Source organism: Nestor notabilis, unplaced genomic scaffold (assembly GCF_000696875.1).
Source record: "Nestor notabilis isolate BGI_N333 unplaced genomic scaffold, ASM69687v1 scaffold12317, whole genome shotgun sequence".
NCBI classification, from domain to species: domain Eukaryota; kingdom Metazoa; phylum Chordata; class Aves; order Psittaciformes; family Psittacidae; genus Nestor; species Nestor notabilis.
In genome coordinates this window covers 20,130-35,055 of record NW_009937845.1, presented here as the reverse complement: position 1 = coordinate 35,055, position 14,926 = coordinate 20,130, and the positions used below count along the sequence as shown (strand labels likewise).

The 14,926-nt window shown below is 37.1% G+C and overlaps 1 protein-coding gene across 1 annotated transcript in view; it reads left to right on the top strand.

Annotated features, from left to right (window-relative positions):
- Window positions 1–14,688, top strand: part of LOC104409230 (utrophin-like) — a gene marked incomplete at both ends in the record, with an annotated part of 43,068 nt that extends 28,380 nt beyond the window's left edge. Inside the window, 7 exons of the mRNA XM_010019040.1 lie at window positions 995–1,144; window positions 2,355–2,439; window positions 4,014–4,219; window positions 5,371–5,488; window positions 8,333–8,538; window positions 9,957–10,111; window positions 14,499–14,688. Coding sequence (XP_010017342.1) covers window positions 995–1,144; window positions 2,355–2,439; window positions 4,014–4,219; window positions 5,371–5,488; window positions 8,333–8,538; window positions 9,957–10,111; window positions 14,499–14,688 — 1,110 coding nt within the window. The remainder of the gene's footprint in view (window positions 1–994; window positions 1,145–2,354; window positions 2,440–4,013; window positions 4,220–5,370; window positions 5,489–8,332; window positions 8,539–9,956; window positions 10,112–14,498) is intronic.
- Between the last annotated feature and the right edge of the window lie 238 nt (window positions 14,689–14,926).

Below are 14,926 nucleotides of genomic sequence, written 5' to 3'. Positions count from 1 at the left end.
AACCTGATCTAGCAGAAGGTGCCCCTGCCCACAGCAGGGGGGTTGGAACTAGAGGATCTTTAAGGTCCCTTCCAACCCAAACCATTCTGTGATTCTTTGTTTTGAAAAAATCCTTTTAAGCTAGACCTTTGAAAATTTAGGACAGGCACTATTTGGTAAAGTGCTTATTGTAGCAAGGTACTTTGTTTAGTAATCTGCTTTCCAGGCCTGTGTTCCTGTCACTTTCCTATGCACACCTCCATAGTACTTGTGTAACAGAGATTAGTGTAAATAGTGGGGTGAATAAACATGATGTACACTTGCTATTGTAAATGTTTTTATTCTAGGGTTTTAAAGACAACATCTGTGATTCCTACTCCACAGTGCTTGTGGTCTGTAGGCAAATAATAGTGCAGTTGATTTAAAGTCAGTGAGAATCCAAGCATAAGCTCTTGTTTTTCTTATGCAGGATCTTGCCTACACTTTCATGTTTAAAAAGAAAGAAGTCAGTGGGACATTGATCAAAATGAAGTTGTAAGGTTATGTTTAGTTTTTAAATACCTTTATAGTACATTTCCTTAAGAACAAAATATCCTGTAGTGATCTACCATTTACTTGTATAATACATGTCATAAGGCCCTTAGTCTTTAATTTCTTTTAAAAATGAATGCAGGCAACAGTTATGATTGACAATGCATTCCCTTTCTGGATATATATGGTACATCAAGAATCGATCAAACAGAATCATCTTGTGAGATGAGAATCAGTATGCGTGATGTGAAGCTGTATAGGTACCTTGGCTATTTGCAGTTTTGTGGGTTTTTCCAGTTAGCAATAAATGTTGGTATTTGAATAAATGTTTTAGTAATTTCTAGATAGAACAGAAACTGAAATAGAAGCTTTTCAGTACAAATTTCCAGGGAAATTTCTAAATATTGGAGGTAAAGGAAAACTTGCCCCCTACTTAAGCATGTACACATTTTGCCTCAGTCTAAAACTCTTCTATCCGTTTTAGGTCTTAAGAGAAGAAATGGAAGTACAGGGAGACAAACTGGAATGGCTGAATAGAACTGAACCTGAAGTACTTTTGGATAAAAATGTTGATCCTCAGGAAAAAGACAAACTTTCTGATTGCCTGCAGTCCCTCAATGTGAGATGGAATAAGGTGTGCATTTCTTCAATACTGGGTATCTGAAGTTGAAAATCCAGTGATGTACTCAGAATGGTTGTTATCCTTTACATGTATCTGTGACATATATATGTAAAATGTCTTGGAAGGCAAGCGGGCATGGTCAAGAACTATGTTCCCAATCTATGTCTACATGAAACACTGGTGGACATTTTTCCATCAGAATGAGTTAATTTAGCTATCTCACGGTTTCTTGTTTGTTTTCTTTTCTATTGGTTTTCTTTTAAACAGCTGGATTAAAAATATTTCACTTGAGGCAAACAGTAATGTCTTAATTTGAAATTGAGGGAATCACAGTAAATCTTGGCTGTATAGGAAAGTTGAATGTTTGCAGCAGTTAAAAGGAAGACACATGAAGCTGTGTTAAATCTTAGTGAGAAAATCTTATCAATTGTGTCTGGGATTCTTCTTGAGTATAACTGCTGTATGTTAAAAACTTTAGTGTTCAATCTCATTGGCAAGTATACGAGAAGAGAAATCCTCACTGCTTGGAGTAAAACCAGATTATTTTTTCTCTCTTTTTTTTTTTTTCTTTTTTCTCCAGTAGAGCCTGGAGATTCAAGTGAAAAGGGAACAGAATTATTGGGATTGTATTATGGATCAGAGTGGTAGCAATTTGTTGGGGAAAGGATTTTTTATTTGTTCAGGGAAAGAAAAAGATTTGTTTTCACCTGCTCAGCCATGAAAATGGGGATTCCACCCCTTTGTTTATTACATTTCCATCACTGCCTTTTAAAAACTTTTAAAAAACAAAGTAGGCAAATCTGTCTTTATTACAAGAGTTTAGTGATAACGTATTTTCTTTCAAAATTAATTCTGTGATTATCTATTTTCCTGTCACTGACCACAAATCATGCTTTGCATCATCTCTCCTTCAAAGTGTACTCAAATAATGAGTCACAGCTTTGATGCCTAGGCAGTAAAAAACATGTAAACTTGTCTACAGCAGTTCATTTATTTCTCTCCATGATTTAGGTAAGACACTGGAATGTATCGAAATAGCAGTCTTGAGTACCTCTTGGCATCTTTATTGTTTTTAAATGATACTTCAAAAAAAATATCTTTGAAATACATCTTGCCATTGTAGCAAGCATGGTGTAGAATATTTTGCCTTCTAGTAAGTAATGGCATTTTGCTGTTACTATAGCTCATCTTACTGTTTTTATTCCTCTCTGCTTGACTGTAGGTGTTCAGAGAAGTGCCTGCCAGAGTGAGAGAGTTGGAGGCATTTGTTGGGCAGTCTCGTCTTGTTACACAGACAAAGCCTTCTGGTAAGTGACCAGTCCTGTTGTGTTTAAATGTATTGAGTTTAACCTCATTTGCAGTCAAAAGTAATCTGAAAAGGAAAACCTTCCCTATGAATTTAGACAAGCGGAAATAAGAAATGCTGTCCATTGCCGTGCTTGGGCTACCTTCACAATACTGTGGGCGTATGGGAGAAAGAAGGAAATGTTTTTCCCTACAGTTCAGGGCTGGGAGAGTCCTTTGAGATTCCTTAAGAGTTGTGAAATGGAGGAATTTTTTATAAAGCTCGGGCCTCCTCCGCAGGAGCCAGTGTACTAGGAACAGATTAAAAACCAAAATAGCCTGCAGATTTGTGCCTTGTCACGCCATTCAGTAATTAAGATCCACGAGAAGCTTTCCACAGCAAATTATTTGTAAAGTATCTCCAGCATGCAGATTCTCTGCAGTCCTATAAATAAAGACCGTTCTGCATCTTTCAGCTCAGCAGGGACTCGGATAGGTCTTTCTCATCTGCTAGATACTTATCTTCCTGATTCTTGTAGGGGAAGCTGTCTAAATATGACACATTCTTTATCAGACACTGACACTGGCTGTCTTTTCAAGTTGTTGGAGGTGGATCAGCAGATACAGAGTGTGAACAAGATGCCCAAGTCTCTTTTTTAGAAAACTAGATTAAAAAAGGCAGCTGAAAGATTTTGCAGCTTGAACTTCAGTATGTTGATATTACTAATTTTTTTTTCAATTCAGCAGCAGTAAACTAGTTAAAGGAGGAAAGCCAAATTTTGTTGAAGCCTTTCAAAACCTTGTTTAAGCTTGCTTTCCTTTCATACAGGGTGTTTAAGTAAAGCTCCTGTATTTTATTGTTTGAAGCAAGTGTGTAATATTCATGCCTCATCTTGATTTAACTTAGTATTTTCTCAGAACTGGAACACAACCAAACACAGCTTCTGAAGTGAATCTTACAGCTGATTCTTCAGTTTTTCGCAGTGTCAGGATAAAAAAAAGATGGGGCTGAACTGTCCCTTCTTGGGACAGTTGAATATTGCCAAGTCCATGAAGCATCTATTTCAGTAGCTTGGCTTACTTGTGCTATTCCGAGCTTACTTGTGAATTCTGAGCCAAGAGTGGGGGAAACCTTTCTGCAGTGTAATACAAAAGTGAGGGAGACAATTTTAGACATTTATCTTTAATTATAGGATTGGAGTTTTATGTCTAATAAGGGTCAGTTCCCTTTTGTGTTAAAGAATGTTTAGCTTCACTCCATTAGATTTAATGTCGTTTTGCCTTTGCAAGTTTTCTTGTTTATTTTTTACTTAGGCTGAATCATTTGGGTCTTTGGCATGCAATGAAAGAATTCATAGCCTTAAAAAAAAAACCAACACAAAAAAACCACTAAGGGTGGGGGGAGATAAAGGGAGGGGTAAAATGAATTTCTGATTACTTAGTTTCTGGTGGTTAAAATGCCTCAAATACAAATGTTGCTGTGCTTTCTCTGTAGACATTTTTGTATATTTATAGGAATCACAAAAAACCCTGTAATTCCCACAGTTGCACATGTGGCCATGACTTTTTTTCAACATTCCCCCAAATTCTGTTCCAGATGTCCAAAAGATGGTGCTAGTATCTTCCTCATTGGAAATTCCTGTTCAGGCTCAGCAGGCTTTGGAACTTTCTGCACCTGCTGATCTGGATAAAACTACAACTGAGCTGGCTGACTGGTTGGTATTGATTGACCAGATGCTCAAGTCAAACATAGTCACCGTGGGAAATACTGAAGAGATCAATCGGACTATTGCACGAATGAAAGTATGTGTTTTTGTGAAGGCTAGTTAGTGGATTGGAAAATTGGCTCCCACTTTAATAGGTTGTACATTCAGTAAAGAACTTGCGTGTGTTTAAAGGAAAAAGAAACTGACTGCAGTAAATGCGTAACTTGAAAATTACACTTTAAATGCTATCATTACTATACTCTTCTTCCCTCTACTATTTCCTGTTAATTCCTGTGTTGCTATGCAAGCTAGGCATTGCTTTTGTTTGTTTATTTTAAACAAAGCACACAGAAGATACTCCCTGAAAATGGAATATTTTGGGGAATGTGTAGATAGTTTATGCTGAATCCTTTGAGCAGCTTCATATTTGCTTGGAGGGTGACCTTTATGATCTGCTCTTTAGCGGTTTCTAATTAGTTTTGTTGTGTTGTAGTTAGACTAAACTGATTTCCAGGGACATGCTAAAATGATTAAGAGTTGCACCATAAATGCTTATGATGTAAATGTTTGTTTCTGTTGATAGCTCATGCTATGCTGAGCCATGGGCAGTATTTGAGATATATGCTATAGGTTCATTTTATTTGACTTGATATCAATTAACATGCATAACTGTAGAGTAAAAGCTGCAGGCTAAACAAATGCTAAACTGTTTCTGGGGGTGTCTAACATAATCTGGAATTTGAAAGAATAATTTGATGTACAGTAACTTTGGAAACACTTTCTTCTAACTGTATTGTACTTGTAATGTGGGCTTCTGGTACATTACTGTAGTAAATAACTATGTTTTTAATCCAGTATGAATGTTCCTTCTGGGTTTTTTTCCTTCTCCATCTCTCTCCCTTTACACCTTCCCCTCCCCCCAATATATAAATGATCAGAGCTTGATAAGAGAAAAACAAGTTATGGGAGAGTGAAAAATAGATATTGAAAAATATTGTGCAATAACTGTGGTAATTGTGTGGTTTGTACAGATTAACCTCCACCTGTGAATTTTCAATAACTATAATTCAGAATAGTTTTGCTTTTTAAAGCAGTGGTACAATAATGTGACAGTTCAGGGGTTAAAATAATGATGGGAACAACCATCTACTTGTAGTGACATATGTGTTTTGTTTGTCTACAAATAATACAGATGATGTTAACTAAATTCTGCTTTTTGGACTTAAGTCATACCCTAATTCTCAACAGATAACAAAAGCAGATTTGGACCAGCGGCACCCTCAGCTGGATTCTGTTTTCACATTGGCTCAGAATTTGAAAAATAAAACTTCAAGTTCAGACATTAGGACAGTGATCACAGAAAAATGTAAGTTTCTCTATTCAGTGTTTGCAAATACAATATTTCCATGGCAGTAAAATAATATTCATATCTTCTTCTTAAACTCTTGATTTTGAGCCTAGCTGAAGTTGCTTTCCTTGAACAAAGTGAAAAATTAGCAGCTAAATAGCTTTCACTCTATAACAGTCTAATGAGAATTGCTGCTTGTTTTCTTGACTGGCCATTTTTTTTAAGTACAAAGGTAAATATTTTACTCAGATTTCAGAATATTTTATGAAGAATTTGAATTATTTGACAGACAGACCCAGGGATAAGGATTTTTTTTTTTAACTAATAAAAGGAACTAATTGTGCATCTTTATTTTTGCTGAGCTATGAGGCACTGGACAGTGAGAAGCATGACTGTATCAATTTAAGACAATAACTTTGTATGTACTTTTGAGATTGTTCACTGAGACTTAGAGCTTTTAAGTCACTGATACGTATTTGAAAACTGAACTTCCAGTTTAAAGGTCCCCAGCCCCTTTGAATTTTTTTTTACTGGTACTTAAGGAAACAAAACATACAACTGAAACAAGTGGAAACTGAGGGACAGTTTATTATTTGAACTTTTACGCTTTGCTGGTTGCTAAGATTAGAAAATTCATGCAGCAGAAAATACAATATCATGGAATCATAGAATAATTGGGTTGGAAGGGACCTTTGAAAGTCATACAGTCAACCCTAGTGCAATAATCAGGGACATCTTCAACTGTACCAAGTTGCCCAGAACCCCATCCAGCCTGGCTGTGAATGTCTCCAGGGATGTGGCATCTACCATCTCTCTGGGCAACCTGTTCCAGTATTTTACTACCTTAATTGTAAAAAACAACTTCTCTATAGTGTCCCTGCCAATTAGTACATGGACAATGTGAATTAAAAACAGAGTCTCACCAAGGATTCTTTCCAATCTTTCTCTCTTTCATACCAGACGGTTTCAGCTGGGATAGAGTTAATTTTCTTACTAGTAACTGGTCTAGTGCTGTGTTTTGACCCTGACAACTTTCTCTAGGAACCTACCTATTGAAGCCACTGAATGCTGACAATACCAAAAACTTCATTATTTTTCTGTCTTGTTTTGGTGGGGGCTGACAAGAGGGCAAATAAGTCAACACTGCAGAGAGTAAGGTTAAGCTGGCCATTATTTGCAAAAAATATATCAAGAAATATTCTTTGTAATAATACTGTGTAAACATCAAATATCCATTTCAACCAAGTTGCTGTTGTAGGCAGCTGTTTCTCAGGGATATTTTTTCTTTCCAGCTTTGTGGGGAGAGTCTAAACACTGAAGAGGTTTTTCTCTGCAGTTCATCAGCCAGCAGCACACAGGGTTGTAGCCTTTTTTTACTCCTGCTGGTTTTGCTTTTGCTATTTTGGTGAAACTACTGATCTCTCCCAACAGCTGCTGGTTTCCTTTGAACATACTTTTTATGCAATACAGTAACAATTTATTTATTTATTTATTTTTTAAATGAAATCCATATTATTTTGCTGTTGGGTTACTGAAGGTTTCTTCTAAGTTTTCATTCAGCACGACCTGTGTCATGCCTGAAAATTAATCCACAAGTTGCCTATGGGTTGAAATTGAGGGATCTGTATTGCACAGATGATTGGGTTTGTCCTCCAGTAGTACAGTTATTCTGACAATTATTTGCTGCCACCATCTTTGAGAGCCTTGTGAAACTAAACAGGATGTTTTAAAATGTGTTAAAGTTAGAGATTTTCCCAAGCAGGTCAAGCATAATGGATTTGTATAATTGTAAAAGGTTAAAATCACGGAAAATTGAAGTGACTTGAGTATCAAGTGTATTAGTTTTCTAGTAAAATTGCAAACTCACTTGTAAGATAAATATATTGGATGTAATTTCTTTGTTTGCTTTTTTACATTCACTTTTTTCTTTTTAGCTCTAGTGATATAATGTGTTCCTAATAATTGTCATGACAGGTAATAGGGAAACCTGTTCCCACCTCTCTAGATCTTCAAGTAATACGCTTTTTTTTGTAGGTCTGTAAATATTAAGAAAAAGCTATGATGCTACTCACTTCTCTCTAAGGCAGACTTGATGCTTTCCCTGACACACTATTTTTGTCCTAGGCTGTTGTAATGTTGTCTTTTTCACCCTTTGTTTATTAAAGGGTAAAGCCTGTTTATCAGTCAGCTATTGTAACTATTGAGAGAGAAACAGGATACTTGAAGGAAATGGAGGTTATCAATAACTTCTCCATTCTGTTATGTAATCTGCGTAAGCCTGTAGAAACTTATGGTGGAAGAGAAGTGCTGAAGTAGGTTACTAGGATCCTTTCTACCTTGGCCAAAATTGTAGCACAGGTGTCACTAGACTGCCTTCAACACACAGCGGTCTGGAAAGCTTAGTTCACTTTGTAAAAGCTATCCAGATCTAAACAGCATTTATTTCTTTATTTGTATTGGTTTAAGTTGCAATGCACAAAGATGACTTGCTGGTATGGCCGTCACCCTAAAATTGTTCTCCTTGGAGCCCTGTTGCTGGCATATATCTGCAGTGCAGCCATGGCAGATTTGCCTCCCACATGTGTGAGCATCAAAAGTAAAATAACACCTTTTAAGTATTCCAGAAAGAATTAGCTGTTACCTGTATGCTGACCCGCTTAAACAAGAGGTAGCCAAAGACCTTCATATTTAATTTGCTTGTCTGAATGTGTAAACTACATGGGGAACTAAAATACTGAATATGCAAACTACTGTGTGTGATAATGAATTACATTATTGGCTCTTATCCTGAGAATTAAGTGGTAGTTATGGCTACTTGTTTGCTTGCCTCAGATTTTTCATATTCTGTATTGTCATCCACAGTGGAGAAGGTGAAGAACCAGTGGGACAATACCCAGCATGGCGTGGAGCTGCGGCAGCAGCAGCTCAAGTACATGCTGGCAGACAGCATGCAGTGGGATGAACAGAGGCAAGAAATGGAGCACCTCATGGAACAGTGTGAGATCCGTCTGCGTATGCTCATGCAGGCCCCAAAGGAGATGCTTGCCAAACAGATTTCAGACAACAAAGTAAGATCATCTACACTTTTTTTTCCTTCATACCAGACTCCTCAGTCTATGTAATGCTACTGATTTGGCAATTCTGTCTCTTTCAGAGATGATATATTCTAAGTTGTCTCTTATTTTAATATGTCAGACTTCCTTAGAATTGCTTTCTGAGAGGGAAGCAGGTGTCGTGTGCATGTGTGTCTTTTTGTAAGTGTAGTTGAAATGAGTATAGTATAGCATCTAATACGTGATACTATGCAAAAGCTTGAACCTCAGAAAAATAGAAGTTTAATAATACAGTCACATAATGTAGTATGTATTACTTTCTAGAAACCTCTTAACAATAGCTTAGTAACTCCAGCAATGAATGGGCCAAGTTATTTAAAATTATCCTGAATTTCACTTCTGATGGGTGCCAGGTCTATTCAACACTTCTTTTTTCCTCCTCGATCCATGGAATCTTTGCTACTTTTTATATCACAGCAAACCTGCTGTGATAAATCAATAAGTCTGATGTTCTTTGTCCCGGTGGCTGTCAGAAAAAGGGCAGGCTGTAGGTGGCACAGGGTGAGAACTAAAGAGGCAAATCAGCAAGGAGGGACTCTTACAAGTGCAGTATTAGAACAGGGCTATAACAGAGTTTTAAGAAGTGTGTATATATACACACACACACATATATATATTCATGAAGACACAACACAGGGGTGCAGCTGGGTATGGAAAGAAGCAGGGAGTAACAACAGGAAAGTTGACTGGGTTTTATTGTACTTCTTTACATGTGTAGGAGTTTGAAAATGAACTATTAGGTCTGCTTTGCTTTCTTAAGTAAAAGCAGGCCTGTGTCTGAACATGTAGTATGAAGATCAGAAGATACAACCGGACGTACATATGCACAAATACATTCTTACATTTAGAAATAATCTTGCATTCCCAATTCTGGAAAGTCAAAGCACATTATGAATATCTTGCCACAGTAAGCAAACACCCCTACTATATTTTCTTAATTTGAAAACAAAGAACCCCACAAAACAATGGCACTAAAATCTCACGCTGCACACTTCATTTATGCCGCTTTTAGCTGCCGCTTTTATCATTATTATCATAATTTAAACTTATTCATGCTACTAAAAATATGGAAGTGTTTTTACTGCTGTTGCCAGTAAAACACAGAAGAGGATTTTTCTAGCCTTTGGCAGTTCTGGCAAATATGTTTTTTTCCTCACCTATTTGTGTTTTGATTGGTTTATTGTCAGTATGCTTAGTATCTGTAGGTTTTCTTTTTAAGATTTTTCTTGTAGATAAAAATATGCACATTTAAAGAAAAGAAAGACAGAAAAAACTAACCAAAAGCAAAAAGGAGGGCTTTATAAATGGTAATATGCATAGAAAACCAGCCTGATTATTATTTTATTCTGTCTCATCCTGGAATTTCTTTTTAGCTGTTAGTACAGGATTTGCATAGAGGTGACATCACAGTAGCTGCGTTCAATGATCTTTCAAATAAACTTCTCCGAGAATATCGTGATGATGACACAAGGAGGGTGAAGGAAACCACTGACCAAATGAACACTTGTTGGGTTAATCTGAACCAAAGGTAATTACAAGATTTCACTCTATATGTAGCTGTTCCTATCTTAAACTTGAATCCTATTATAAATATGCATGTGTATTGCAGTCTCTGTCTGCTTTACTGATGGGCTATTGTGCATAATTAGTCAATTACAGTGAAGCTGTTTTGAGTTTTGATGATTGAAATTTCCACAGCTCTCCATGGAAGGTTTCTGGTATGACTTTGCTTTTATGTGGTGAGGTTTTTTTTAAGGGAAAAAAAAAGTGTGTCTCGGGTTTGCTCATGGCTATTATTCTCTAGTGTCTTTGAAGAGTTCCTCTCCTGTTTCTTGATGTTGGTAGGCTTTATGTATTTATAGTTTGTTGCTGTACTTTATTTTCACAAGGCTGTAAGTATTCAGCTTGGTCTTCCAACACATTAATTCATTATGGCTTTTCATCTGATGGAATCTTTCCCTGAATGGGCCTGCACTTTGGGTTCCTGAGTCTGATGGTTCTAGCACTCCCATCTAGAAAATACTTGAGCTATAGGAACTGAGACTAATTGAAACGTAATGCTTTCTATTCATCCTGTAGTAAGACATATTTGCAAATATGTGTTGGTGAAAATATGGTATTTCTCCATGCATAATACTTTCTTCCCTGCAAGGTAGCCTAATCTCTTCAGAAATTCATCATCATATTTGACAGACAATTAACATTTAGAATAGTGTCTGACTCAGTGCCTACAGCTTGAAAGATGGTATGCTTTGTGGTTAGAGAGACAGAAAAGGAAATTGATCCTGTGTATATGGGAGTGGGGGAGATGACAACTAAAGTCTATGTATGTGTGCATATATGTGCATATGAAAACTGCTTTTGTAATGAGATGGCAGTTAAGGGAATAAAAATTCTAGGTAATAAAGCCTCCAAAGGTGGTGTTATATCTAGGTGAGTAAGAGGAGGACAACTTCCTAGGATTGTAGAATCACATAATAGTTAGGGTTGGAAGGGACCTTAAAAGATCATCTAGTTCTAACCCCCCTCCAATGGGCAGGGGCACCTTCTACTAGATCACTGGAAAGCTCAAAGCCCCATCCAGCCTGGCCTTAAGATTTCCAGGGATGGGGCAGCCACAGCTTCTCTGGGCAACCTTCAATGTCTCACCACCTTCATAAGAAATAATTTTTTCCTAATATCTAAATCTACCCTCTGTCAGCTTAAAGCCATTGATCCTTGTCCTGTCAATACATGCCCTTGTAAAAAGTCCCTCTCCAGATTTCTTGTGGGCCCCCTTTAGGTACTGAGAGGCTGCTGTAAGGTCTCCCTTGGAGCCTGCTCTTCTCTGGGCTTAAGAAGCCTGGAGGTGATTCTCCCCTTCTACTCTGCTCTTGTGAAACCACACCCGGAGTACTTTGTCCAACTCTGGAGTCTACAACATAAGAGGGATGTGGACTTGTTAGAGTAAGTCCATAGAATTCTATGATTCTATGACCTGTAAAGTTGAAGCAGCTTATTTTAAAACTTTCATTAAGAGACTGAAGTTTCCCAGCTTGACACTGTGTAAGTTGGATGCTTTGCTTGGTGGCTATTTATGTTCTGGTTTTATGTTTCAGGGTGAAACTGTAGTAATTCTGTGTGGTTTTTCTGCCTCAGTAATGTATTATAGTTGCTGTTTGTACTGTCACAGATGTTATTTTCTGACTTTCTTTTGATCACACCCTTGTATGCATTGCAGAATTTTAGTTTAAAATGGAAAAATTAGTCTGTGGATTAGAAACCTGAAATGGTGCCATTAAAACATAAATCGTAGAGTTAGAATTTTCTCTTTCTTGGACATGCCTTTGCTCATAGCATCTGCTTAGACCTTCTCCACTATCACTGCGTTAAGTGAAATTAGCTGCATTTGTGCATTCTCTTTACATTCAATTTTTACATCATGGAATTTTTTTGAGGCTGTTGTAATTCTTTGAAAATTTGAGTCATCTTTATATAGCATGGGGTAGTTTAATCTGTAGTACAGAATTCTCCATCATTTTCTATTTTAGATTTGTGGCCTTCACTGGAAAGAAAAGAAAGTATTTGAGTCTGTTTTGTAAAAGTGTAGCTCGCTACTGCTATGCAGGTCCCCTTTAAAAGCACCTATAGTCTTAGAACATTATTTGTAAGTCTGTTAATTTATGCTGATGGAGTATGTATTTACTGAAAGGAATGTTTTTGAGCTTTAATTCAAATAGCATGGTAGCAGTAGGACTGTAATAGGATTTCATTCTTGAATTTAAACCAAGCAGAAAGTCTGAGAAATTAAAAGTTTAGGCTGAAGACGACATTCTTCAATGAATGTTATTAGCTACAAAGTACAGGTTGTCTCAATCCCCATCTAAAGTACATCAGTAGTTAGACTTGGAGATCTGGGTCACTTCCAGTGTTTCATCCTTTGGGGCTTTTCTTTTTCTTAGAAGGTCACTTTTATTACGAGTCTGTTCTTCCTGTTGTCACTTCTGTTCTTCCACCTTTGGCCTTAACCCCCTACTAGGGAAGAAAATCCCTGCAGAGGGAGAGGGGTTTGAAGTCAGAGCTCACAACTGCTCTTACTTTACTTTTTTCTTGTAGTTACTTGGTGTGCTCTAATTTTCGAGCTGGTGCTTGTTATCTTTTCTGGGCAACATCTGCCAAGTCGTTTGTAATCCCTAGCATGCTATTTATTATTATTTTTTCTCAGGAGTGGATGAAGCATTCAAGAGCTTCCAGTGAGAAGCAAGAATGAAGGCTTCTTGTCCTGCTAGTCATTTACCAGCAGCCAAAACTTGGGCAAGCGTGAAGTCAGGAATGATTCACGCATTCTTATTTTGGATAAAGCAATTATTAACACGTGACATAATACCTAAGCCCTGAAAGCAGGAGTTGCAACACTGTCTTTTTGCAAGTAGTCTCCAGAAAATTCAGTTGGTTATTCTAATACTTAGGAATGTAAGTCTGGCAGAACTGGGGAAAAACAGCTTTTCCATGCATCTGTCTTTTCAGATGTTCTAGTAAACCAGAATACCTGCTTTGAAGCATCATCCTGAATGGTACTGAACACCTGCAGCTTCTTTTCTAAAAAAGAGTATTTTAACTACTTTTGAAATGTGTGATTCTAAACACAGTGATTTCCTAATACTGTTGAGTAGTGCTGTTGGCTCAGCATGGCAAGGAGGAAAGATATCCTAAGTAGAAGGAGGCAAAGGACTCACAAGCTTGATGGGCCTGTCTAAAGAAACATGTTCAATGTTTGGGAAATGTATGGGAATGTTCAGTTTATGGGGAAAATATCAAATGCTGAATGTTTTGGCCTTGCCTTACTTGAAATTCAATAGTTACCCTGAATTCTTACAATATGATTAATGCTTGATTTTTAAATTAAATTAATTTCCTACTTATTTTGCAGCAGGATTCTAGATAGTAGCCTGTTAGGGATTTCTGTACAGTGAGCTGGTGTGGGACAGTTTGTTTCTTTTGTTCTGATTTTGGGAAAAGGGATACTGCAGAATAACAGCCTCAAATGGATGAAATTTAGCTTGTCATGCTTTAATTAACATTGTTAATCAGAGCTTTTGAAATTGCTGATTAAAACAGTTTCCCATCTGAGTTTCATTTCAATGACAAGTAAACAGTTCTCTTATGCAGTAGAATGTGATCTGGTTTTTTTTTCTAGGAAATCTTTTGAATCCAAAGGCTTTAAATGAGTTCTTTACATCTTAAAAAATCCACTTACAAGCAACAACTGTTGTGTTTGTACCAACCAGGTATCTTTTGGATTGATTGAAAATGGGAACTATATTCTGCCAATCTTCTTTTAGATTTAAGCATGTTGAACATTGCTTGACTGTTACGAAGGCAGTGTATTATTCTGTTTGTTTGAGTGATAGTGTCAGAAGTCTTGCCCTTTAGCAGAGAGAAACAGGTATTTATTTGACTTTTCATCCCTCAGCACTTTAACTCCTACAAATTTAGTGAAGTGTTTCTGCTCACTGTAGAAGAGGAAGCAAATATCCTCCAGACCCTCAGTGTTTCTACTCTGTGTGTTTTTTGTTGATGAAGAAAAGCACACTTTTCATGTATGGGAAGAACACTTCTACCATTTGGTGGGATAGTGTAAGTCCATGATGGTAACACTCAAAATGGAGAAGCTAGGTTTTTAATTAATAACTTAGTTCCTTCCACATCCCTTTTTTAAAACATACGTGACATACGTAACCAGTTCAGAACATCCGCCTGTAGCTATAGAAATAATAAGCAGAGAAACAGTGATATACATAATGATAAAGCAAGCTGTGATGGATGTATAGTTTCTTAATAGAGACAACTTTCAGATTTCGTTTCAGTAGTTCCATTATGATGTATGTAATGCTGTATGTTATAGGGGAATATTCTGACACTTTTCTTGTTTTCAGAGCTGTTGATAGGCAGAATTTCTTGGAGATTGAGCTGAAGACAGTACAGGCCTCACACAAGGATCTGGAGAGCTTTCTCAAGTGGCTTCAAGAGGCAGAGACAACAGTTAATGTTCTGGCAGATGCATCCCAGCGTGAGAACATTGCTCAGGACAGTGCCTCTATAAGGGAACTCAGAAAGCAGATGCAGGTGAGAAACTAAATAATTATGTTTTTATTTATGCTTTATCTTAATGGCAACTGTGATAAAGGAATTCTGTCTACTAGAGCGGGGAAACCTGCAGTGTATTGGAAGGTGTTCAAAAAACCCTATTTTAGAAGTCAGGTTTGTGAAGGAAGCAGATTTTACTTCCTGAGTTTTGAAATACATATTTCATGTGTCTCTGGCACTGAGGGCTCTTCAGTGTTCTTGGAGGATGACTATATTC